The 22,436-nt window shown below is 51.6% G+C and overlaps 9 protein-coding genes across 14 annotated transcripts; 2 read left to right on the forward strand and 7 right to left on the reverse strand.

Annotated features, from left to right (window-relative positions):
• Positions 1–2: 2 nt before the first annotated feature.
• ABB37_08492 (putative tRNA nucleotidyltransferase) lies at positions 3–1,664 on the reverse strand (the record flags this gene model as incomplete). The annotated part of the gene is made up of 1 exon (XM_015807525.1): positions 3–1,664. Exon 1 carries the CDS (start codon positions 1,581–1,583, stop codon positions 3–5), a length of 1,581 nt encoding a protein of 526 aa, XP_015654064.1. The 5' UTR covers positions 1,584–1,664.
• A 609-nt stretch (positions 1,665–2,273) lies between these two features.
• On the reverse strand, positions 2,274–3,054 carry ABB37_08493 (hypothetical protein; the record flags this gene model as incomplete). Its single annotated transcript, XM_015807526.1, has 1 exon — positions 2,274–3,054. The coding sequence occupies exon 1, from the start codon at positions 2,820–2,822 to the stop codon at positions 2,274–2,276; it is 549 nt and encodes a 182-aa protein (XP_015654065.1). The 5' UTR covers positions 2,823–3,054.
• Positions 3,055–3,694: 640 nt separating this feature from the next.
• Positions 3,695–4,036, reverse strand: ABB37_08494 (unspecified product; the record flags this gene model as incomplete). Of its 2 annotated transcripts, none has more annotated exons than XM_015807528.1 (1): positions 3,695–4,036. In XM_015807528.1, exon 1 carries the CDS (start codon positions 3,953–3,955, stop codon positions 3,695–3,697), a length of 261 nt encoding a protein of 86 aa, XP_015654067.1. In that variant the 5' UTR covers positions 3,956–4,036. The 2 variants fall into 2 exon arrangements, with proteins under 2 accessions (XP_015654067.1, XP_015654066.1); XM_015807527.1 differs by having other exon boundaries at positions 3,695–4,033.
• A 2,702-nt stretch (positions 4,037–6,738) lies between these two features.
• On the reverse strand, positions 6,739–8,201 carry ABB37_08495 (putative protein kinase putativecasein kinase I; the record flags this gene model as incomplete). 2 transcript variants are annotated; one of them, XM_015807530.1, is made up of 1 exon in its annotated part: positions 6,739–8,201. In XM_015807530.1, exon 1 carries the CDS (start codon positions 7,846–7,848, stop codon positions 6,739–6,741), a length of 1,110 nt encoding a protein of 369 aa, XP_015654069.1. In that variant the 5' UTR covers positions 7,849–8,201. The 2 variants fall into 2 exon arrangements, with proteins under 2 accessions (XP_015654069.1, XP_015654068.1); XM_015807529.1 differs by having other exon boundaries at positions 6,739–8,119.
• A 467-nt stretch (positions 8,202–8,668) lies between these two features.
• ABB37_08496 (hypothetical protein) lies at positions 8,669–12,152 on the reverse strand (the record flags this gene model as incomplete). 3 transcript variants are annotated; one of them, XM_015807533.1, is made up of 1 exon in its annotated part: positions 8,669–12,152. In XM_015807533.1, exon 1 carries the CDS (start codon positions 11,861–11,863, stop codon positions 8,669–8,671), a length of 3,195 nt encoding a protein of 1,064 aa, XP_015654072.1. In that variant the 5' UTR covers positions 11,864–12,152. The 3 variants fall into 3 exon arrangements, with proteins under 3 accessions (XP_015654072.1, XP_015654071.1, XP_015654070.1); XM_015807532.1 differs by having other exon boundaries at positions 8,669–12,050; XM_015807531.1 differs by having other exon boundaries at positions 8,669–11,957.
• Positions 12,153–13,118: 966 nt separating this feature from the next.
• On the reverse strand, positions 13,119–14,334 carry ABB37_08497 (actin; the record flags this gene model as incomplete). The annotated part of the gene is made up of 1 exon (XM_015807534.1): positions 13,119–14,334. Exon 1 carries the CDS (start codon positions 14,247–14,249, stop codon positions 13,119–13,121), a length of 1,131 nt encoding a protein of 376 aa, XP_015654073.1. The 5' UTR covers positions 14,250–14,334.
• Positions 14,335–15,060: 726 nt separating this feature from the next.
• Positions 15,061–16,283, reverse strand: ABB37_08498 (actin; the record flags this gene model as incomplete). Of its 2 annotated transcripts, none has more annotated exons than XM_015807536.1 (1): positions 15,061–16,283. In XM_015807536.1, exon 1 carries the CDS (start codon positions 16,189–16,191, stop codon positions 15,061–15,063), a length of 1,131 nt encoding a protein of 376 aa, XP_015654075.1. In that variant the 5' UTR covers positions 16,192–16,283. The 2 variants fall into 2 exon arrangements, with proteins under 2 accessions (XP_015654075.1, XP_015654074.1); XM_015807535.1 differs by having other exon boundaries at positions 15,061–16,276.
• Positions 16,284–19,270: 2,987 nt separating this feature from the next.
• Positions 19,271–20,509, forward strand: ABB37_08499 (putative dynein heavy chain; the record flags this gene model as incomplete). Its single annotated transcript, XM_015807537.1, has 1 exon — positions 19,271–20,509. One exon carries the CDS (start codon positions 19,271–19,273, stop codon positions 20,507–20,509), a length of 1,239 nt encoding a protein of 412 aa, XP_015654076.1.
• A 107-nt stretch (positions 20,510–20,616) lies between these two features.
• Positions 20,617–21,048, forward strand: ABB37_08500 (dynein heavy chain putativedynein heavy chain point mutation; the record flags this gene model as incomplete). Its single annotated transcript, XM_015807538.1, has 1 exon — positions 20,617–21,048. One exon carries the CDS (start codon positions 20,617–20,619, stop codon positions 21,046–21,048), a length of 432 nt encoding a protein of 143 aa, XP_015654077.1.
• Between the last annotated feature and the right edge of the window lie 1,388 nt (positions 21,049–22,436).

The raw sequence follows: 22,436 nt of genomic DNA on the forward strand, positions 1-22,436 counted from the left end.
CGCTACGCATGAGGGCCGCCGTTTCTCACCCATTCAGCAACGTCTTGTGAGGACAAGTTCGGTGTGAGCACTAACTTGAGACGCATCTTCAGCAACGTCGCCCCGATATTCTTCGGCTCAATCCCGTACGTCTTCTGCAGCTCCTTTCCGTTGATCGGCAGCTTCAACTGGAAGGCGCTGAGCAGCGTCGGGTGATCGACAACGTTCTTCCACAACCCGGCAAGCTCCCTTGCAACTTGGGCTGGCGTGTCGCTCCCTCCTGCAACGGCCTTCGATCCCTCCAAGAGCGAGCAGGCCAACAGCACCACCTGCAACGCGTCTGGAAACACGTGTCCATCGTTGAGGAGATAAAGGGCATCGAACAGCTTCTTCAGCGTCTCCGGTGCCAGCGGGGAGGCGGACAGCTCCACCGTGGTGAAGGACTGAGTGCAGAGCGTGTTGTAGGCGTCGATCATACGCCGCACACAGTCGCAGCTTGCCACAGGCAACTTTAGCCCGTTGATGCACACGTTGCGCACCGTCTCCTCCATCTCTCCCCCTGCGTCGCAGAGGAACGGCACAAGAAGGCAGAAAAGTGCCGCCTCCACGCGTTGGTCCTCCCGCAGCGAGGCCGTCACCCCTAGATGAACCAGCGTGGGGAGGCCAACGGTGCTCAGCAGCATCGCCGCATTCAGCCTGGCCGCCCCGTCAGCGAACACGTCCACCAGTTTGTCCATCCGCTCCACGTCGCTCGAAAGCTGTTTCTTGCCTGGCTGCGCCTTCATGACGACACTCACCAACAGAACGTGCTGCAGGATCTGCATGCTGTGCAGCAGCTCGATGCAGCGCTCGGGGTGTGCGGCAGCCATCATCTTCACAAACTCCTTTCCAATGCGCTCGCGCGAGACTTTTTGCAGCAGCACCTGCAGAAGGGCTTCATCGACGCTCTCCGTCACGGACGGGTCAAGCGAAAAGTTGAGGGCCCCGAGCTGGCCCACGAAGCGGACCCCACGCAGCAGGCGGAGAGGGTCGTCGTTGAAGGTGGTGCGCGGCTCCAGCGGGCAGCGAATCACCCGCCGTCGCAGGTCGTCAAGGCCGGTGGTGTAATCCTCCACCATGCCGGTGTGCAGGTTGTAGAAGAGGGCGTTGATGGTAAAGTCGCGGCGCAGCGCGTCTTCCAGCGGGGTGCCGGGCCGCACCTGCGGGATGCGCGAGGCGTCCGTGTAGACGTCCGTGCGCAGGCCACAGAACTCGACGGGTATCTCGTGCACGCGCACCGTGGCGGTCTCGATGTGCTTCGACATGGCCGGGTTGGCTCGGATCACGCTGACGGTGTGCGCGCGGTCGCCGTGGGCCTGCTGGTACTCGGCGATGCGGCGTGCGAAGACTTCGCCGCTGACCGGCTCAACGTTGACGGGGGTCTCGATGGCGATGTCGATGTCGTTGGAGTGCAAGCCCAACAGCGCGTCCCGCACCCACCCTCCCGCTACGCGCAGCGTCGTCTTCAACTCGTACTCCCTGTCCACGTTCAGCAGACACGCAAATACGTTTTGGTGGGCTGTGGAAATGGCCGCCTCCAGTCTCACAACACGTGGAATCATCATTGCAGAGTACTATGATTTCTTTTTGAGAGGGAGTCGTAGCAACCCGAGACGGAGGGACAATAAATATAGTTCCCTGATCTCTCAACACCGTGAGCGAAGTTGTTAGGGCGAGAACAGAGGTTGATTCACCAGTACATACCGGTTACACACATCAACATCAACATCAGCAACGCAGTAACGAGAAGAAAAAGAAGGAAGGAAGGAACAGTGCATTTCAAAAGCGGTTTCACCTCCGCTCTCTCCACCTCTCTCTCTCCTACGCGCGTCTTACATGGAGTGACAACACCAGACATACAGGTGCCGTCGCGGATCACCTTGGGCCAGTCAACGCCGAAGACAACGCACTGACAGCCGGCACACGCAGCATAGAAAAGGAAAAGAAAAATGTACTTCCGCTTACTCTTTCGACATGAGGAACTCCTTCCTGTTTCCTTCACGAGGGCTCATTAGACCGTAATAGAAGAAGAGCAAAGAACGCACCCGAAGCGCTGGCAGGATGGGGAAAAAAAAACAGTAGTTTACAGACGTTCCGAGGCACGCTATTGTACTTTACATCGAGACACAGACGCAAACGACAGACAACAACAAAGGAAATCGTTCCAAATAAAAAAAGGCCTTCGTATTGGGAACTTAGCCAACACATTGAAATCAACGCATCAGCCAGTGGCCAGAAGGAGAGTGCGGCTCCTTTCAGCTGACCCGCACCGGAGTCCGCACGCTTCGGTTCGTCTCCAGCGCATTCAGCAGTCGTACCCGCCATCCCACTGGAATTTTTGTATTTTCAAACACAATGTCTTTGATGTTGCGATTTTCCGTCAGGAGCCTCCCGAGGGCGACGGCGGCGCCTTCGCTAATGAAGTTGTCGGACAAGTCAATGAACTCCAATTGCGAGAGCTGGGCCGCACTCGTGCACAGCAGCTCCACGCCGTGGTTGCGTAGTCCATTCTCGGACAAGATCAGGGCACGCACACTGGGCATCCGCTGCAGCGTGGAAAGAATGGGAGCGATGCCTTTGTCGCCGACGTAGTTGCGGCTGAGATCCAACGTGGCTTTGCCGTAGTCCACGCCGCCCTTCTCAGGCAAGAGACTCAGGAAGGCGCTATTGGGTCGCAAACCCATTTCTGCACAAAAGCGCAGGTACACCTCCTGCAGCGACGGCGCGCGCGACTTCGCGTAGGTCGCTGCGGGTCTGTGTACGCTTTTGTTGCTCGACGACCGCACAGGACGCTTCGGTGGCATCGGAAACGTGCAAACGACTATCTGCTCCCTACGTACAAGCACACCTCAAAGCGGGTGCAGACGGTTAAATTCGTTGCTTACCTGGGCCTCCCACTTTTGCGACGGGTGTTGCAGCAGCGTGAAATCACAACCAGTGGCTTCGCTTATGATTGTCGTAGTTGTATTTGCCGTTTCTCACGCTGAATCGAACACGGCGAGAACACGTTCGGCAGTGCACGAGGATGTGAAAGGCTACAAAATGTAAAGAAAGGGGGAGGGGGTGGAGAGAACTAAAAGCAGACCGAATAGACCTGAAACTATCGCTCCTTCACTGGTCATGCGAATAAAGCAGAGGATACGGCAACGACTGCGGCGCAAACGGTAGCACAAGGCCTATTCAGCTTCATCTTTCTTCCCTCTCAGAGTTTTCCGGTGGTCTACTCGAGCGCAACCAGAAAAAGGCGCCTCTCAAACTTCTTTCATTTCTTACTTTCAGACGTGGTGAATAGGTAAAACAGAAGTAATGCTACGCTACGCAAATGGGAGAAAGACTAGAAAACAACCAAAAAAGAAAATGTAGACGAGGAAAAGAACGCAGAAAGGTCCTGAATAATCTTCACCTGTCACAGCGCTTTCTCGTTGACGCATCCTCCCTTTCTTTTTACGGAAAGATAAAGACGCCTTACCTACACTGATCAATCGCTATTCATCTTTAAGCACACTTTCTTTGGTGTCGGTGTGCTACACAAAGAGAGAAGCGTACAGACCGGTAACTGCTTCGGCACCTGGCCCACCTTTTCGGTTCTCAAGACGGATCAGGAGGGTGTGGCGGCTCACCGGACGACACCTTCATTCTCTTTCTTGTTTCGCTCCTCGATACAAATCGTCGTCACCTAAAAGTTCCACCACTTCGTCGGGCACGTGCCTTTGGTGATGGCGCCATCAGCAGTAATGGTGGTCTGCACACGACGCTGGCCAGAGACAAAGGAGAAGAGTGCCAAGACGCACCCAGCGCCGCAGAAGGCAGCGAGACCGTAGACGTGCTGGATGGCGTTTTGACGAGTCCTGTCCCCACGGCCAAACGTGGTGGCCTCGTGACCCATTGGCTCCTTGATGAGCTGATGGCCTAAACGGCGAGCGCTATGACGGTACATTTCTACCTCTAATGCTATGTGGAGAGCGGCGTTGAGCGGCAGAGTATTTACCACAGTTGAAATACGAGAAAAGGCTTCTTCTTTTTTTGACGTGCCAAAGCAGTTGATTGCACGCGCGAGTGCGGGGCAACGCGTTGACAGACGGAGCAAGAAGATAGCGAAGAGAGGAAAATAAGAGGGGAGGGGGAAAGAAAAGGAAAGGTGGTATGACAGAAGCTGGTACGATTCACGGAGAGCGACCTTCGCTCTTCAGCAGCGGCAAATGCCTCTCACAGCAAATAGATGTTATTGATCTTGGCAGTTTCAAAATCAGTCTCAACTTTTCAACCGCGCAGTAACAATCAAGCAACGAATGATTCAACTTCTGTGCGGTGTAGCTATCCCTCCAGGTAGAGAGAGATAGCGGCTCGGCACAAAGAAGAAAAAGAGAACAGAAGGGGGAAGGAGCGAAGAGGCGACGTCACTTCGAAGTAACGCTTCTTAAGTCCAAATCTTTCCGTTTTCTCCTCCCCCTTTTGGACCCAGCTCATGTAGAGACTACGTTTGCATGTATTATTTCCGTTGTTGACTGTTGTATCGTTCTTAAGTGCATACGCAGAACACCACATATCAGAACAGTTTAAAAAGAAATGGGGAACAACGCACACCGCAATTCGTTTGTATGGAAAAGCGTAAAGCGAGACCCGACAAGTACCAATGGTGGAGCATCAACGGGAAGAATTCTCCTTGCTTTCTGTTGGTCTTTTAGAGATGAAGAAAACAGAAGAAGTCACCAACACTATTCTTCTTGACATTAAGAAAACAAGGACATTGTTATTTCTTTCCATTTCAGAGCAGCAAAAATACAATGCACTTCCTACGTGTATAGAAGGTAAGAAAGCGCTTCGGGTGTAAAAAAAGAAAACATGAAGAGAGGGATATGACTTAGATATATATGTATAAAGCTGGGGAATGCTGTATGGTACTTTCCTCGTCCTGTCTTGACCAAACAGAATATACGAAACAAAACGCAGGCGATAAACACACACGGCAAACAACCACAAACAAAACAAAAAGAAAAGAGATCAGAAAAGGGGAGAATAAAACGATTCTTTTCCTTTTCCCGTTAAATTACATGTGCCTGCCACCCCCTCTTCAGCGTCTCTCGTTTTGAGGTTAAGTTGTGTTGAGGTGCAGGTGCGTTGTACCGCCTGGTCCTGTTTTGAAAGGTCTAGAAGGTGCGTGTATGTGTGCGCTTTGCTTGCAGTTATACCACGTATAGAAAAGAAAAGACGTTGCGCCGCCGGTGCTCGCACGTACGCGCTCACGTACACACGCGCGCCAACGCACTGTGTCCGCCATCTGCTACGGAACGAAAACACAAACGAAAGCAAAACTGATTGTTTAAGATAGAAAAGAAAAGAAAGGTGAACGCTGGCATAATAATAATGTTTCAAAATATAAGAATATAAACCACGCGTGCATGTATTCGTTCCATCAAACTGACATTAGAGTACAAAAGAGAGAGAGAAATATATCGTTGAAATCGACGTGTTCTCATGTTCCGCCGTCACGAGCGTTGACGACAAGAAAGAGGGGAGAAGGAGCGTGGGAAACGCGAACGATGACTCTCACCACAGATGTGTCTGGGCCGTCTCACGGCTCCGGGCCACGACAGTAATAAAGCTGTCCCTCTTTCGATCAGACGGCGCAACAGCGGTAGTGTGTAAAACAACGAGAGAGAACACTACCTTCTCCAGCCGTTACTCCAACTTATCAGCACACACACACACACACACAGAGAAAGAAGAAAAAAAAGATGAGAAAAAAATATTACCGCGATGCGTACGAGAAGCAGTCGCAATTAAGCAAAGGTGTAAAAATAGTTCATCAACATGCTGACATAATGGCAAGTCAAAGGGGAAAACGCAAGGCTCCAGTCTGCAACCTCTGAACAGGTGGATAAAGAAAAAAAAAACAGAAATGAAAAGTAATCACAACGTGCTGACGGTGCCGTTTTCTCTCACAAATATAAAGTGAAGAGTGTGATAAACACCACGCATGATGCTAATATGTCATATGTATGAAATACACCTGTCTTTGGGTGAAACCTGCGTAGATTTTAGGAGAAAAAGTAGCGTCTTCGGGCGTTGTCCTTTTAGAGAAGACCGCCAAACGAACGGTTCTGCTTTGTATACGTTTTGAGTCCCACATACTATCGCAGACTTGATGCCAGAGAGGTCGGGCCTCGTCCATACATCCCGCTGTTGTGCTCAGGATCAAGCGGCAACACAACTCCTGTTAGTGCTTTAGAATGTCAAATAAACGAATTTTATTGAAGCAAAGTAAAAGGGAAGAATCAACAATGTTCAAGGAGAGAGGAGAAACAAGGTATAGGGAACATGTTTCTCTTGTGTATAACAGAACGTTTTAGAGGGGGGACGACAAAAAAATGTGATAAGACAGGAAACCCACAAACCTACATACATTACGGGGTGAAGAAGAAAAAAAAAACAGTGCAATCGTAAGATAAAAGAAAGCAAGAAGACTCGAAAACACGTCTCCATTTTTGGCATTAAATACAAGGGAAAGTAAAAAATAAGAAACAAACAAGAACGAAACGACACAAAAAATAGTGCCCACCACCCGCAGCTACAATTGAATTCGCTGACGAAACACATCGTGCGTGTCGCAGAGCTAACGATTCAGGGAACAAGGAAAAGGAAGAAATGTATTAGCAGAGAGAAGAGAAGCGCTCGGCACACACAACCTTTCCACTTCAGCAGCGGTGACGCCCAGTCGTCTCACGTGTCGCCGTCGCCAACGCTGAAAATGTTCTCGGGCGGTTTGCTGCTGCCGAATCCGGAGAAGATGCCCTTTCCGGCTGCATCGCTGAGGAGGTTCGGCGGGTTTGCCGCAGTCGCGTTGGCCGGAGCGATCTCGTCGCGAGGAGAGGTCGTTGGGGGCGAAGGCTTGCTGCTGGCGGTGGTGTTCCAGTCGAAGACGTAGTCCATGCTCTCCCGCGGGCTCATCGTGTCGAGCACCGACTGTAGGAGGGCGTGGCACATGTCGTACTGCGGCGTCTCGGAGAACTCCATCTTGCGTGCGTAGAACAGAAGATGCTCAAACTCCTGCGGGCACTTGGCGCATATTTGGCCGTAGCTCAAGTCAGCCTTGATCTGGCCAATCTTACGCTCCTTCTCCGCGAGATCCTTGATGTTGAGGCCGGACCAGGGAAGGCGGCCGCGGTACATGTAGATCATGATGTACACCAGCTGCTCCAAGTCGTCGCGGCGACTCTGCGAGTAGCCCTTGTGGGTGCGCAGGGAGGCGAAACGCGAAGTGCCGAGGAAGTACTTGCCTGAGGAGATTTCGCGGTGCTTGCCGTCCGAGCCCATGTACTTGAAGCTCAGACCGAAGTCGATCATGAAGATGCGATTCGAGAAGGAGCCTTTGCCGACCAGGAAGTTGTCCGTCTTCAGGTCGCGGTGCACGTACCCCACGGAGTGAATGTACTCGAGACGCGACAGAATTTGGTCCGCCAGCATCACTGTCGTCTTGAGGGAGAAGCGACCGAGTTTCTCGTGGAGGTCCTCCAGCGAGGCGCCGTGAAGGGACATGATCAGCACGCGGTAGTCGCCCTCCTGCCCGAAGTACTTGAGCGTGGCGATGCCGGAAACGCCGTCCTTCGTAGGTGTCTTCTGGATATCCTGCATCACACGCGCCTCGTGGAAAAGGAACGAGTTGTGACCGCTGTTCTTCTCCATCTTCACCGCCACCATCTCGTTGTTCGATGTCTGAACTGCGGCGTACACCTCACCAAATCCACCCTTCCCCAGCAACTTGGTTAAGAGGAAGCGACCCTGGAAGATGGATTTGATCGCGGGGGCGACGTCAGACGGTGCCTCCGGCATTTTTGCGGAATTGGATAGACACAAAGGTGATACTGAAGGGAGAAGGCTGAAGGTGAGAAAATCTATTGCGAGAGAGGAGGAGAGAAAAAAAAAAGAAGGAGCTGTGCACTGTGTGGACCTTTCTGTTGAGATATAGGCTGCTGTCGTGGTAGTGCTGCTTCTGATTTTGATTATCACTTATCGCGTTCCGAGAAAGAAGGATAGCGAGGAAAAGAAAATAAACTGTGAATGCCTGTCTTCCCGTTTCCTTTTAAAATTCATATTATTAAACTGTTGGGTTTCAACGTTGCAATAACACAAGGTGTCAAGACGGAGGAAGCGTCGAGAGCAAAGGAAAAAAAAAAGGTTGACGCTTAGTGGCGTGGAGGGGAAAGGAGGGAAAGTAAAAAAGAGAACAGGAGGCAGGAAGGACGGCGATGAAAAAAACGATTTTTTGTTTCAAACATTTCTGCGACATCAGAATGGACAGTTTCTTTTTTCTTCTGCATGTTCACAAGACGTGTTGACCGGCTGGAAGGCATCTTTTCATTTGGTGTGAAACATTAAGCGCCAAAGAAACGCAACTGCAGCATCTGGCCCTGCCTTTAACGAGGACGGCGTGACATTGAATTGACGAAGAGCCTTTTTCATCCTCTGCTTTGAATTAGTAAGAAAAGCAAGTAGAGGCGCTTGCAGAAGAAAAGAAGACGAGTATAGGCTCGCTGAGAAAGCTCAAAACGACAAGAAAGGGAAAATAGAGTGAAAAGAATTCTTGCAATCTTATCTAAACAAAACTAACAACATGGAGATCAACAATTGACAGGCTTCGCAGCTTTTTTTTTTACATCTGCTGCAGCTTCTCGAGGAGGTCCATCACCCCTGGCCAGTAGGAGATGGGCAGGCGCCTCTCCAGCTTGAAGTAGTTACTAGGGTTCATGGAGGTGGCACGGAGTCCCTTGCACAGATTCTCTTTTTCCACGACCGGCGTCGTGCTCGTCGTCTCGGAGGAACGGGGTGTGCCTGGCAAAGAGTCGTCGTCCTCCATGTCCACCCAGGACTTGCCCTGCAGCTTCATCCTCAGCGCAAAACGAGGGTCCGTTTCCATCTTGTGCGCCAGCAGCTGCTTGTGGTGCGCCTGCGCGTACATCTTTGCCTTCTTCGTCAGAGGCTCGTACTCCTGCTGGACAAATAGACGCAGCTCGGCGAGCGACATTTCCTCGCGGACAATCAGCGCATTCCGGTGGTTCTGCAGGAGGGCGGAGAGCACGGTGGGGAACAGAATGTGCCGTGCGTGGGAGAAGTAAGTGATGGGAAGCACTCTGAGCATGTTCCCGAGCAGCGGCTTGTCCTTGCCCCAGCCCATCATATCCTGCAGTGGCGCGTCGTCAAAGCAGAGGTACCCGACCAACAAAATGCACTCGTGAAGGGTGGCGCGGAGGTGGTAGTGCTTCCCGCCCGGCTTCATCGACACGCCAGGATCAGCAGCGGCGGCGCCCGGAAACACCGGAAATGCGTTCAGAGTCACACCAAACTGCAGAGCCTCAGCAAAAGAGCCCAGCGCATCTTTGCCGCTTGCACCGCTCCCAGCGTCCTCGCTTGCAGGGGGAACAACCTCCATGTCATCCAGATGACCGTGAATGTACCGGAAAAGTCCGTTCAGCACGTGAAACAGCTCCGTGCGTGTGATCACCACGGCAGATGAGTCGGCCGATGGAGCGCGTGCAACGATGTTCTCGCCTTCCGCCGCCGTCGTCGCTCCGAGTGTCGCGGCGGTGTCCGCGGAGCCGTCGTGCAACAATTCCTGCAGCATTACGAGCTGCCACCGCGCCAGCGTGTTCAACGTGCGAAAGAGACAAAAGAGAATGGTCACGCGGTCGCACGACAGACTGGAGTCCTTCTCCTGCAGCGGCGACCCACCAGGGGTGAGCATGTTCTGTAGCAGCGTAAAGAGCGCGGTGGTGACTTGTTGGAACCACTGCTTCTTCACTTCGCCCTTGCGCCGCGTCAGCACACCCAGCTCGGTGTGGATGATGCACAAGGCGGTGTAGGCGAGCTGCAGGTCCTCCTCCTCATTACTCATCCGAAGTATTGCAACACAGATGCGATCCAATCCTGCCATGTCCATATCCTTCAGCAGCTGATCGCGGACGGGCACGAGCTTTGTGGCGGTCTGCGCGTCTGCACAGATGCGCTCGAGGCAGATGCCGAAGATCTCCATCCCGCAGCGCAGAGCCTCGGGGTTTTGTTCTCGACGCAGCGTGCGCGTCTCGTCGGCGAGGTACAGCACCAGCAACACCGCACAGCCGCTCTTGATGAAGTAGATCACGTTTTCCCGACCTTGCTTCTCATCCACGAACCACGACTGCAGAATGTCCGTTGTCTGCCGCAAGACGGTGAAGTCGCGTGCCTTCCGAGCCTCCACCAAAACCTTGATGAGGGTCTCAAACGCGTTGAAGTAGCGCACGTACTCGTAATCGACGTCCGTGAACGCGGCGGAGTTGATCTCGTTCAGCGGGTGCTTGCACTGCGTGACCGACGGCGTCGCGACGGCAGCGGACAGCCGGCTGAAGACCGCGCGCAGCCGGCTGCGATTCAGGTCCTTGGTCGACTGTGTTGACATCTTCTGATATTTGTCAGCGAACACTTTAGCATGTTGCGCGGAGGTCGTGGAGAGACGGGACAGGCGCGCCGCTTGCTGCTCCTCTTCCTGATTCGACAACTGCGGCATCATCTCCGCCAAGGTCGGTCGCGCCTCCAGTTCCTCGTCGCGACGCTTCTTCGCCTCCCGCAGCTTCAGCTCCTGTCGCTCAAGCTTCTGCTGGCGCTTCTCACGCTGCTCCTCTAGGAGCTGTGCGCTTTGCTGGAATTTCTCCTCCGTCTTGCGGCTCAGCGCTTCGGCCTCCGCTGTGGCGTCGACGTGGTGCTGCTGCACCTTCTTCTCCCACTCCTTCGCCTTCTGCTGCTTCAGCTCCTGCTCCTGTTTCTTCTCCTCATCGACACGGCGCAGGTTGTCCAGGCGGTGTTGCTCGCGCTGCTGCTGCTTCTCGAGCCGCTCCTGACTCAAGTTTCTGCGACGCTCTGCCGCTGCCCGCACCGCTTCCTGTCTCTCCTGCGCTTGCCTCTGCAACTTCTCGCGCATCTGTTCTTGATTGTGCTCCACTTCGCTCATCTTCTTTTCCAACATCAACACCTTGTTCTGCTGCTGCAGTTCCTTCGTCAGCAGGACCTCATCAACGTGGGAGTGGGCCCGCTGGGCCTTCTCGCGTGTCTGGCGACGGGCCTCCTCCGCTCTTCGCACGCCGCCCTCCATGCGGTCCTGCGTCTCGACACGCTGCTTCCGCTCCGCCTCCTCACGACGTGCCTTAGCACGGATGCTTCGCGCGTCCGACAGCTCCGATTTTTGCTTCATTTCCTGCATCAAATCAAAACGCCGCTCCTCCGCCTGCCGTTGGCGCTCCTCCCCGCGAAGCGCAGAGGCGTACCGCGATGCCTCGACGTCGCCCCTCGTCTGGTTCTCCGTCGAGCGGATCGGCGAGTGCTTCGGGGAGGGCCGCTTCGGCTTCAGCAAGGCCGCCTTGTAGTTTTGCGGCCCCTGACTTCCGGCGCCGGCAACCGAGCGCGCTGTCTCCTCCCCCGGCTCCGCGGAGTCGCGGTTCGACGGCGTGGAGAGAATATTCGCAGTTGGACTTCCTTGATTGCGCATGGACAAGGTCATGCGACGTGCCTCAATGCGTCGCTCCACCTTGACCGTCCTGAGAGCTCGTAGACAGTCCTCGGTGACGGCGATGAATTCGTCGACGTCGTATTGATTGCTGTGGTTCTCCAGGTTGTACAGAACTTCGTTCACCACCGTTTTCAGCTTGCCGATAAGCAGGAAGCTCGTGAAGGCGTTTCCTTCATTGCTGATCGTGCCATTCGGTGCGCCGCCGAGGTGTGAGCCTTTCGGTGTGCAAGGCGGCTGGTACTCGACATCGTCGCTCACGAAGTCGACACCCTGTGCCTCATCAGTCCTAACGCTTGGACTGCGGTTGGACATGGTTGCTGCTTGCATTTGCTTTTTATTTATATGGCCTTTGTTCCACGAACAAATAAGCGTGAATCAGTTAAACAATGTGTTTATGTATGGTGACTGGAGAATTTCGCGTAGAAAAATAAGAAGGCGTTAGTAGAGACAAGTGCTATCATTCCAAAGAGAGGACCGGAGAACAACGCTCCCAAATCTCTATGAGTGCGTAAAAAAACGAAATACAAAGAATAGCGTCTAGTTGAAACGTTCTCAAGTTCGGTTGAATGGTCGAAACAAATACGAGAGTGATGGGGGTTTCTAGCACAACAACAAGAGTAAAACGAGTAGCAGGGAGAGGAAAGCACGAATTGCGAACTCTAAGTCTAGACGACAACGCGCCAGTGACCCCCCCCCCCTTCTGGCACTGAGGCGTAACACGCTTCAAGAGCAACAAAAAAAAGCAGCTCTAAACACTCTTGTGCAGCGATATTCGGCTTGACCTCATACATGCAAAGAAATTGGACCCAATCCGCTTTCATCTGTCGTAACACAGATGCTTTCCTTTCCAATTTTTCAACAAAGGCTTCATTGCCTTCCCAGACGTACCATGGACGTCATATTGGACAACCAAAACAAAAAAAAAAGAAAGGGGTGTCTATTATTCACATCCCACTCGGAGGTCAAAGAAAAAAAAAATGCGCTGACACTTTTCTCTCGCATTCTGCATTGGGTGCTTTCAAGCACCCTTCATTCTGCAACATTTCACGTCGTAGATGTACTTGTCAATGACTTGAGTTGTTGTATCACTCGCCGTCAAGCTGCAGGCACTGCTTCGCGTCAATACCTGCAAGGAAAAACCGGCAACATCGTTTCGAAGACAATCCATGACAAAAGGAAATTACACCATGAACAACGGCATTCGCCCCAGGACGTTGAGAAGTGTATTGTATTCGACAATTTTTCCTCCTGAAAAAAGAATGAAGAAAAAAAAATAACACATGGGAAAAAGACTCGACTAAAAACACCAACTGAGAGGAAACGCACAGTTGAAAAGAGAACAGAGAAACAACGCATAACGATGAGTTCACATTTCCACTGACCGCAACAACGCCTGGACTTTAGGAAAATGCGAGAATGAAGAGAAAGAAAATTAACGTTGCTTTGTGGGAATCACCGATCGCCGTACTTTGCGCACAAGCACGCAGCCGTGGTGAGCAAGCTCGCTCGTGTGCCTAGGTGCTTGAAAGCCCACGAGAAGACAAAGAGAACGGCAGTGGAAACCTTATCAAAAGCACTTGTTGTGGACAATGCTTGGGCCGGACTCGTCGTACTCGCTCTTCTTCACCCACATCGACTGGAACGTCGTGAGCGACGACAGAATCGAGCCGCCAATCCACACACTGTACTTGCGCTCCGGCGGCGCAACCACCTTCGGCTTGATAGAGGACGGCGCAAGGTTCGCAATCTCCTTCGCAAGACGCTCAGGCAGGTTGCGGAACATCGTCGAGCCGCCAGACAGCACGATGTTGCTGTACAGTTCGCGGCGCACATCGATATCGCACTTGTTGATCGACTGGAACACCATCAGCGGGAAGCCAGGCGCCTCGTCCAGTCCGATCAAGTTCGGCTTGAACAGCACCTCCGGGCAGCGGAAGCGCTGGTTGCCCACCATCATCACGTTACCGTCCGGAAGCTCGAACGGCTCCTCGTTGGCCGCCTTTGCGCTCGTCGCCATCTCCTCGTCGTAGTCCAGCGCGACGTAGCACAGCTGCTCCTTCACGTTGCGCACGATCTCCTTCTCCGCGGTCGTCGTGAACGTCATGCCGGTCTCCATCATAATCTTCATCAGGTACTCCGTCAGGTCGCGGCCAGCCATATCCACGCGTCGCACAGCGTGCGGCAGCGAGTAACCCTCGTAAATCGGCACCGTGTGCGTCACGCCGTCACCGGCATCCAGCACGATACCGGTGGTGCGACCGGACGAGTACAGCGACAGCACAGCCTGGATGCCAATGTACAATGACGGCACGTTGAACGTTTCGAACATGATCTGCGTCATCTTCTCGCGGTTCTGCTTCGGGTTCATCGGGGCCTCCGTCAGCAGTACGTTGTGTTGCTCGGGGTTCACGCGCAGCTCGTTGTAGAAGGTGTGGTGCCAGATCTTCTCCATGTCGTCCCAGTTCGTCACAATACCGTGCTCAATCGGATACTTAAGTGACAGCACACCACGTTTCGACTGCGCCTCGTCGCCGACGTACACCGTCTTGTTAGCGCTGCCCATCATCGCCTGCATGTTCTTCGGGCGGCCCACGATGGAGGGGAACACGTGGCGTGGCGCATCATCGCCGGAGAAACCGGCCTTCACCATACCGGACCCGTTGTCGCACACGATAGAGTTCTGCTCTTCGTCAGCCATTTTCGTACAGACAGAAGAACTTTACAAGACAGTATTGAAAGTAAAACTAGGTTCTGGTTTTCGCGTCAGCTGAATTTGCCGTTTCTGCCATGATGTCGTTGAGCACGGGAGGAAAAAGGGAAGACGTCGTTGATGTACGAAAGATGCGACCTCAGAAGTTACACAAGCTTCGTGTGCTTTTAAAATAAAACATCAATACTACGTGCCGGAATGACACCACATATAAGTCGCGAAAACTATTCAGATGAAATTAGTACGCGCCGAAATGCTGAAAAGCGTTGTCATTGTATCATCAATGCATTTTTGCAGAAATGAACAAAACTAAATTTGAAGAAGGTAAATTAAACGCTGTTTAATGGGGATACCTCGCGCTTTTCTGTTGAACATTTTCGGTGAAAAGAATGGCCATAGTCGCATCCGCAGATACTTCCTTGAATTCTCGTCTCTTTTTTCTCTTTCAATCCAATAAAGATCAGCAATGTAGTTTAAATATCCTTGCAGCGGTTCCTTCTTACCAATATGCATTGGCATAAAAATAAATGGAAATATGGAACGCATAGCTGTATTTTACTTTGTTGACCACGCGATAATAATAATTCAGTCGATTAGAAAAAAAAAAGCATGTATGAGCTGTTCCTCACTGCTTTTCAAATAAATAGACGCATATACATATACGCGTGCTTCATTTGTTCAAATAAAAGAAAATCTACCTCCATTTTACCATTTTTACCTCAATCGGCAAGCAGCACAAAATGGAAACCGTCAACTAACGTAAATATATCTTTCGTTCTTCGGAAGGGGATAACTGCTCTTAAAAGCACTTGTTATGGACAATGCTTGGGCCGGACTCGTCGTACTCGCTCTTCTTCACCCACATCGACTGGAACGTCGTGAGCGACGACAGAATCGAGCCGCCAATCCACACACTGTACTTGCGCTCCGGCGGCGCAACCACCTTCGGCTTGATAGAGGACGGCGCAAGGTTCGCAATCTCCTTCGCAAGACGCTCAGGCAGGTTGCGGAACATCGTCGAGCCGCCAGACAGCACGATGTTGCTGTACAGTTCGCGGCGCACATCGATATCGCACTTGTTGATCGACTGGAACACCATCAGCGGGAAGCCAGGCGCCTCGTCCAGTCCGATCAAGTTCGGCTTGAACAGCACCTCCGGGCAGCGGAAGCGCTGGTTGCCCACCATCATCACGTTACCGTCCGGAAGCTCGAACGGCTCCTCGTTGGCCGCCTTTGCGCTCGTCGCCATCTCCTCGTCGTAGTCCAGCGCGACGTAGCACAGCTGCTCCTTCACGTTGCGCACGATCTCCTTCTCCGCGGTCGTCGTGAACGTCATGCCGGTCTCCATCATAATCTTCATCAGGTACTCCGTCAGGTCGCGGCCAGCCATATCCACGCGTCGCACAGCGTGCGGCAGCGAGTAACCCTCGTAAATCGGCACCGTGTGCGTCACGCCGTCACCGGCATCCAGCACGATACCGGTGGTGCGACCGGACGAGTACAGCGACAGCACAGCCTGGATGCCAATGTACAATGACGGCACGTTGAACGTTTCGAACATGATCTGCGTCATCTTCTCGCGGTTCTGCTTCGGGTTCATCGGGGCCTCCGTCAGCAGTACGTTGTGTTGCTCGGGGTTCACGCGCAGCTCGTTGTAGAAGGTGTGGTGCCAGATCTTCTCCATGTCGTCCCAGTTCGTCACAATACCGTGCTCAATCGGATACTTAAGTGACAGCACACCACGTTTCGACTGCGCCTCGTCGCCGACGTACACCGTCTTGTTAGCGCTGCCCATCATCGCCTGCATGTTCTTCGGGCGGCCCACGATGGAGGGGAACACGTGGCGTGGCGCATCATCGCCGGAGAAACCGGCCTTCACCATACCGGACCCGTTGTCGCACACGATAGAGTTCTGCTCTTCGTCAGCCATTTTCGTAGTTGAGAGCAGAAAAATGGGTAGTGCAAAAGAAAACAATGTATGAAAGTGTAATCTAAGTTGGAAGTGATAATAAAGCTTAAATCTAGAAAACGAAGAGAGGGAAAAGAGTCAAATAAGCACACAATAATTAAAAAAGCAGAACAGCGAAGAGAAGAGACCAGGAGGAGGTGGAGAGTTTGATGAGGCGTTTCTTATTGATCTGTTTTCAATAGACAGAGACACATAACGGTTTTTGTCAGTGCCGAGAGAAACGCATCGCACGCATAAAACAGAGAAGCGAATCTGAATTGTCACCTTCACCGTCATCATCATCAACAAAATTTGAGTAAAACAGAAGAAGGGGTTTTTCTTTCGCTATCAGCGTTGAGGATCTCCACATTTCGGAATCAAAAACAACGTTAGACTTTTTATTGTTCACTTTTCACAACAGTTGTCGAAAGAGTACGAATCAATTATTGACAGTACTGAAATGCCACCATTTTTTATAAACTGACCAAATTTGCGTCATTGTAGTTTTACTAAGGTCTGTGTGTAGAAACAGTATTCACTTACCGGGTACGACACCGTGAAAAACGATACCAACCGTTTTATTACGTGAAGGTAGTGACAGAGAATAAGAAGGATAGGAAGTCAAGAGTCGAAGTGATTGCACGGCATTTAGGGAAATACATAACTAGCGAGTACCTGGCATCAATGTCCCCATCAAGGCTACTCATTGTTTCTTCACTATCTAGTATCTGCCCCAATTCCGTTCTTCTTTATCTGTCGTGTTTGTCGTCGGAATTTTCTCAGAGAGTATCGCATTACGAAGTGCAAGGAAAAAAAAACTCATGGATCTTTTTAAGGATCCCATGGGTCCCTGTCGTGGGAGGGACCGGGGGTGGGCGGGTGGATTTCAGCGAAAAACCGGAGTTTCTCTCGATGCTGAAAACAACTGTGCCAGGCAAACCAGAATACGGAAGAACCAGGATTCAGGAGGTAATAGATAAGGAGAAGATAGTTTAGAGCATTACCCTAAATGACCGAGATCCGCCAATCTCTCCGCTGCCAATCACATTCAACTCATTTTTCCGTCCCTTCCATTCCCCTCGCAGGCTCACAAAAAAAAAAAAACAAGAGAGTAATACTGTTTGTTACTGGAATTCTAGTAGACAGCTCCGATTAAACAGACGTTGTTGAAGCAAAGATAACAGACTTCAGCAAAAAATCATTGCGTGCCACAAGAAAGTATCCTTGCCGTCCTCGAGGGATATCAAAAGTGCAGCCAATATTACTTCTTCAAGTGAAGGATGCGACACACAAATTTTGAGACAACTACCCATGCGTACGCATCTTTCGTCTCAGAAGATTTGTGACATATTTATTATTACCAAATTGAGAGTCGAACCGCTAACAGAGTAGAATGGCAGAGAAAGCCCAATGATTGTTGTGGTGGCACAGCACTGGTGTTCTCTACGTCAGCGTCTACAGGGCGAAAAGCCACGCATGCAGAATTGACCATTTTTAGTGATTTGCACAAGAGACGAAGTATCTGCGAGACCCACGTGCGGTTGACAAGGAGAAAAAGCTACGGATATCAAACAACAGAAGTAGCTTTAACAAAGCGTCACAACAGTTTTCAGAGAAAATGCAAAAGCGAAAACAAAATACACAACAGGCACTATTGCTGGAGAGGAGCCACTTCCGCCGCATCACTTTCGCGTCCTATTTTGGATCTATACCACTTAATAAAAAAACACCTCACTGAACAGATTGAAGTCTACCTTGCTGGTTGGCCAATTCGACATAATTTCGTTGAAGCGACAGCAAGGGAAAGAGATCGACGAAAAACATTTTCTGTTTTTGCAGCCCTGCCTCGAAAGCTTAAATCTGTAGTTTGCACTTTTCTGGTGCTGGCGAACGTGGTCCGGCAGTAAGTCATTTGACGTAAGTAATTGTTGCAGAGATCTGTAGAGTTGTTCGAGTTGTTCACGTTTTGCTTTCGACTGCAACAGAGTGAAGAACAGCTACTAAGCTGGAGCGAATCGTACAGCTATTTGACCGTGGTGCAACCGTCGGCGTTTCATTTCACAACAAATAATGTTTCATCACAGTGCCCTGATTGAAGCTTGTGAACTGAAAAGAATTGGTTCTTGTTTACACCTAAAAGTGGGAGATGCTAAATGAACACTTCAGCACTTGATACCCGCCTTCTGTTCCCCGATTGTGTCCAAGTCGCCATAGTTGCTATATTACTGTCGCTGTTGTACGTACATTGTCGTGATTATCCCTTCTAAAGTAACGGTGAAGGGTAGAACCAGATCGTGTACCTGCTCTTTTATGTTGCTATATTAAAACTGTGGTTGTCAAGTTCGGTTTTCTCTCGTTTGCGTTTTCTTTTTAGCATCGCGTGTAGTGCTTTTCAGCCTTCCAACCTCTGAAGCATATGCGATGAAGTACATGACTAAATTTGACTCACTGACTGCTGCATATAACAATACTTGTGTGAGTTGATTCTCTTTGCCCATAAGTAAATGCCACAAGAGCACCACAAAACTTTCAAACATTACAGCAGAACTGCAAAACTCTCTCGATTTCGTAGCAGCTCGTTGAATAAACGAAACAGGTCGTTCATAAAAAAAGTGTTGGTATTTCTACCCTTCTTCCAATGTAGGCATCGATCTAGGGAAACCTCACAAGCGGAACTGCAGATGTTACGTAATACAAACCATCAACTGGATTGTTGTCAGACGCCCACTTTTCTCCCAGCACTTAGCGAGCATTAGAATCCGGGCTTCCCTGGCGTGTGTGCAGCTGGAGGAGAATAATACAAAGGCAACCGTACAGCTGGTTTACGTCCCTCCTCTTCACAGAAAACTTACTAATAACCCCGAGATGATGAACTTGTTCGGTGCACTCACTGCAACCGACATGAGCCAGTGTTTTTAGAGTGAGGGAGGGGGGGAGAGGGGGGCACCTCGCACACGACAGGGTCCTCCGGGCTTATCTTCCGGAAGTGAGTGCGAAGGTGACACTGATCAACTTCCGCATTACGGAGCAAGGTCTGCAGGACCAACTGTTGCAGCGTGTGATGCTGACAGAGCGCCGCGAGGTGGAGGAAAAAAAGCAGGCATTGACACTGGAGGCCGCCGCGAACCAGGCGGGTCTGAAGGCCACGGAAGACCGCATTCTCGCCATTCTCTCCACGCAAGGCAACATCCTTGAGAGCGAGGAGGCTATTGAGGAGCTCGACAGCTCCAAGGAGCAGAGCGACCGCATTGCGAAGCGGCAGGAGGAGATTGAGGCGATGGAGCGCATTAGTGATCGCACGCGCAACATGTTCATACCTGCTGCTCACCTCGGAGCCATTCTGTTCTTCTGCGTCACGGAGCTCGCCAACATCGATCCTATGTACCAAAACTCGCTGCAGTCCTACATGTCCATCTTCCAGGAGGCGTTGATGAACAGCGCCAAGTCGAGCGAGGTGGAAGAGCGCACCGAGGCCATCAACACCACCTTCAAGCGCAGTCTGTACCAGCGAATTTGCCGGTCCCTCTTCGCGCGAGATCAGCTGCTCTTCTCCTTCACCATGTCGCTCAAGATCTACGATGTGGACCCGACGCTGTTGCGCTGGGTGCTGATGGGCGACTTCGAGGAGGAAGACCACCACGCCGTGCCGAACCCTTTCACGTGCCTGCCGGAGTTGATCTGGAAGCTGTTGCGCCGCGCGGCGACGCAGTTGGACGGCTTCGCTCACGTGACGGAGCTGGTGCAGCAGCATGCGATGTTCTTCATGGACTTCTACGAGTCTTCGAACCCGCTAGAGCTGGAGCTGCCCGGTGTGCTGAACGACATGTCGAGCATAGAGAAGCTGGTCGTGGTACGATGTCTGCGCATGGACAAAGTGGTGCCAGCCATCCGCAACTACGTCAGCGAGACGCTTGGCGAGTACTTTGTCGAGCCGCCGCTCTACGCGTTGGAGACGGTGGTGGACGAGCTCTCCTACGACCCTTCGGTGCCGATTATCCTCGTGCTCTCGCCCGGCGCAGACCCGAATGCGGAGCTGGACCGTGTCGCAGAGCTGCGAGGCATGGCGCAAAGCAAGCTGTTCAAGCTCTCGCGCGGCCAGGGCCAAGACGTGCCTGCCTGTGAGATGATGGATACCGGGACGAAGGAAGGACATTGGGTGTTTTTTTTTTTTGCAAAACTGCCACCTCTACTCCGACTTCATGCCGCGTCTGTCACGCAGGATCGAGGACTACAGCGATGCGGCGGCCAAGGAGCGGCTGCACCGCAACTACCGCCTGTGGCTGACGTCGCTACCGAGTGACGTTTTCCCGGTTGCCATTTTGCAGAACGTCGTGAAACTGGTGCAGGAACCACCGAAAGGACTCAAGAGAAACCTGTTGCAGTCCTACCTGTCCGAACCGGTCGCGGATGCGGAGCTTTCTCACCGAAGGCCTGGAAGACGACTGCTACGTCAACGGGCTCTACTTGGAGGCTGTGGACTGGGCTAGCGGCGTGCTTACCGAGAGCGAACCCAAGGAGGTCTTTATTTCTTTTCCTGTGATGAAGCTGGTGCCCCTGGGTGGCGGACAACGCGATGCAGTGTCCTGTGTACGCCTGCCCATGCTACAAGACAACCGACCGAAAAGGCGTGCTCTCCACGACGGGACACTCCACAAACTGCATCCTCACTGTGAATCTCCCACGGGATCCGCAACAATCGGAGAACCACTGGGTGCTGCGTGGCACTGCACTCTTTACCCAGTTGGAATACTGAGTCTTGTTTTTCTTTTCTACCTTAACGATGGGTATGATGGAAACCAAAATCACGATGTGCATTCTTTGTTTTCTTCTTCTTTATGATGCTCAACTGTTAACAAAATCAACTATTGTGAGTGTGCTTTTGTGGAGCTACATGCTAGCGAGGCGGCTGGAGAGGTCACCAGTATTGTCACGCGACTTGACGAAGATGCTTCTTTGTGAAGTGAAGAGTCTCTGCGCTCTATTTGTAAATCTACGTCACACTACCTGCATGAAGTAGTGAAGAGAAAGTGCGCAACTGAGTGTCCAGCTTTCTTCCCTGAGCTACCACGTCTTTTCGCATGACTGGAGAAACTGGGATGACCAGTGACTGCGGATTCTTCTTTTTATGTATCGCGCTACTCTCTTCTTGTGTTGTTTTACCGAGCTTTTTTTTCTGCCTGGGTGTCTCTAGTTTTCACTTTATCTGCCACTTTTGGAGGACATATGTATCTTTGTACCTCTCTCTTGCTCTTTCATTTCACGTCTTTTGTTTTCTTTAATTTCTTTGTGAAGGTGCTTGTGTATGCTATGACGATGTGCTTCTTTGGCGGCGTTTGTTTTGCAAGCCGGGAAGGGGCACTCATATCAAGTATGTGTTGTTCCTAGTATTTGGTGCCTCTTGGGCGAGGGACTTGGTCACACCGTTCTTTTCCAGCCTCTCTTTCTGGGGAGTGCGTATCAGCCGGTACTGCGCTTCATGTCTGTGCCGCGCCTCTCCGACTAAGGAGCAACGGCGTCTTTTGCTTCATCTACATTACGTTTTTAAATGACTCTCTTATTTTCCCCGTGTGACGTGTGGTCTGTCTAGCGTTGACCGATTTGCTTCTCTTTCTTAAACTGTCCCCAGGAGCGTCCGTTTTGCAAGTCTCGCTCCGTAAGTTTTCATCGACACAGAGGAAGCTGAGGTCACTTCCACGCACACGAGGGGATACCCGACTTCAGGCGTCCTCCCCCACAACCCGTACCAGTGCCTTCCCGGTTGTACGGAACACACAAACGAGAAAACTGATTCCTAGTGGCGTCCTATGCACGACAAATCACCATCTGCTGTCTCCACCTGAGTTGTGTTATGGAGTTAAGGGGAGAATAGAGAGGTGTGGGTGAGGGTTAGAACTCTCCATTTACGCACGAGGACGGTACAGAAAAAAGGATGTAGAAGAGAAGAATTTTGAAAGGCATTTTCGTTTTTTTGAGAAGCGCAACTAATTGCAGGGATAGTTTCCCTTTTCGACCCTTTCATAAGTTCCATGAAGAGCTGTTGCTCCGGAAAGGCTTTCCGAAGAGAAGGTCTCCTTTTCATTTTGACTCGAGCCGATGAGGGCAGACAGCGGATCCAAGCTAGACAGGTTAACTGAAAGGAAAAGAAAATAGTCTCCTGCCAGCTTTTTACGGGAGCCTACCTCGACTGCCTTTTTCAGAACCCTTTTAGCTGGTATCGAAGAAAAGAA

The sequence above is a fragment of the Leptomonas pyrrhocoris genome (assembly GCF_001293395.1).
Source record: "Leptomonas pyrrhocoris isolate H10 chromosome Unknown, whole genome shotgun sequence".
NCBI lineage: Eukaryota > Euglenozoa > Kinetoplastea > Trypanosomatida > Trypanosomatidae > Leptomonas > Leptomonas pyrrhocoris.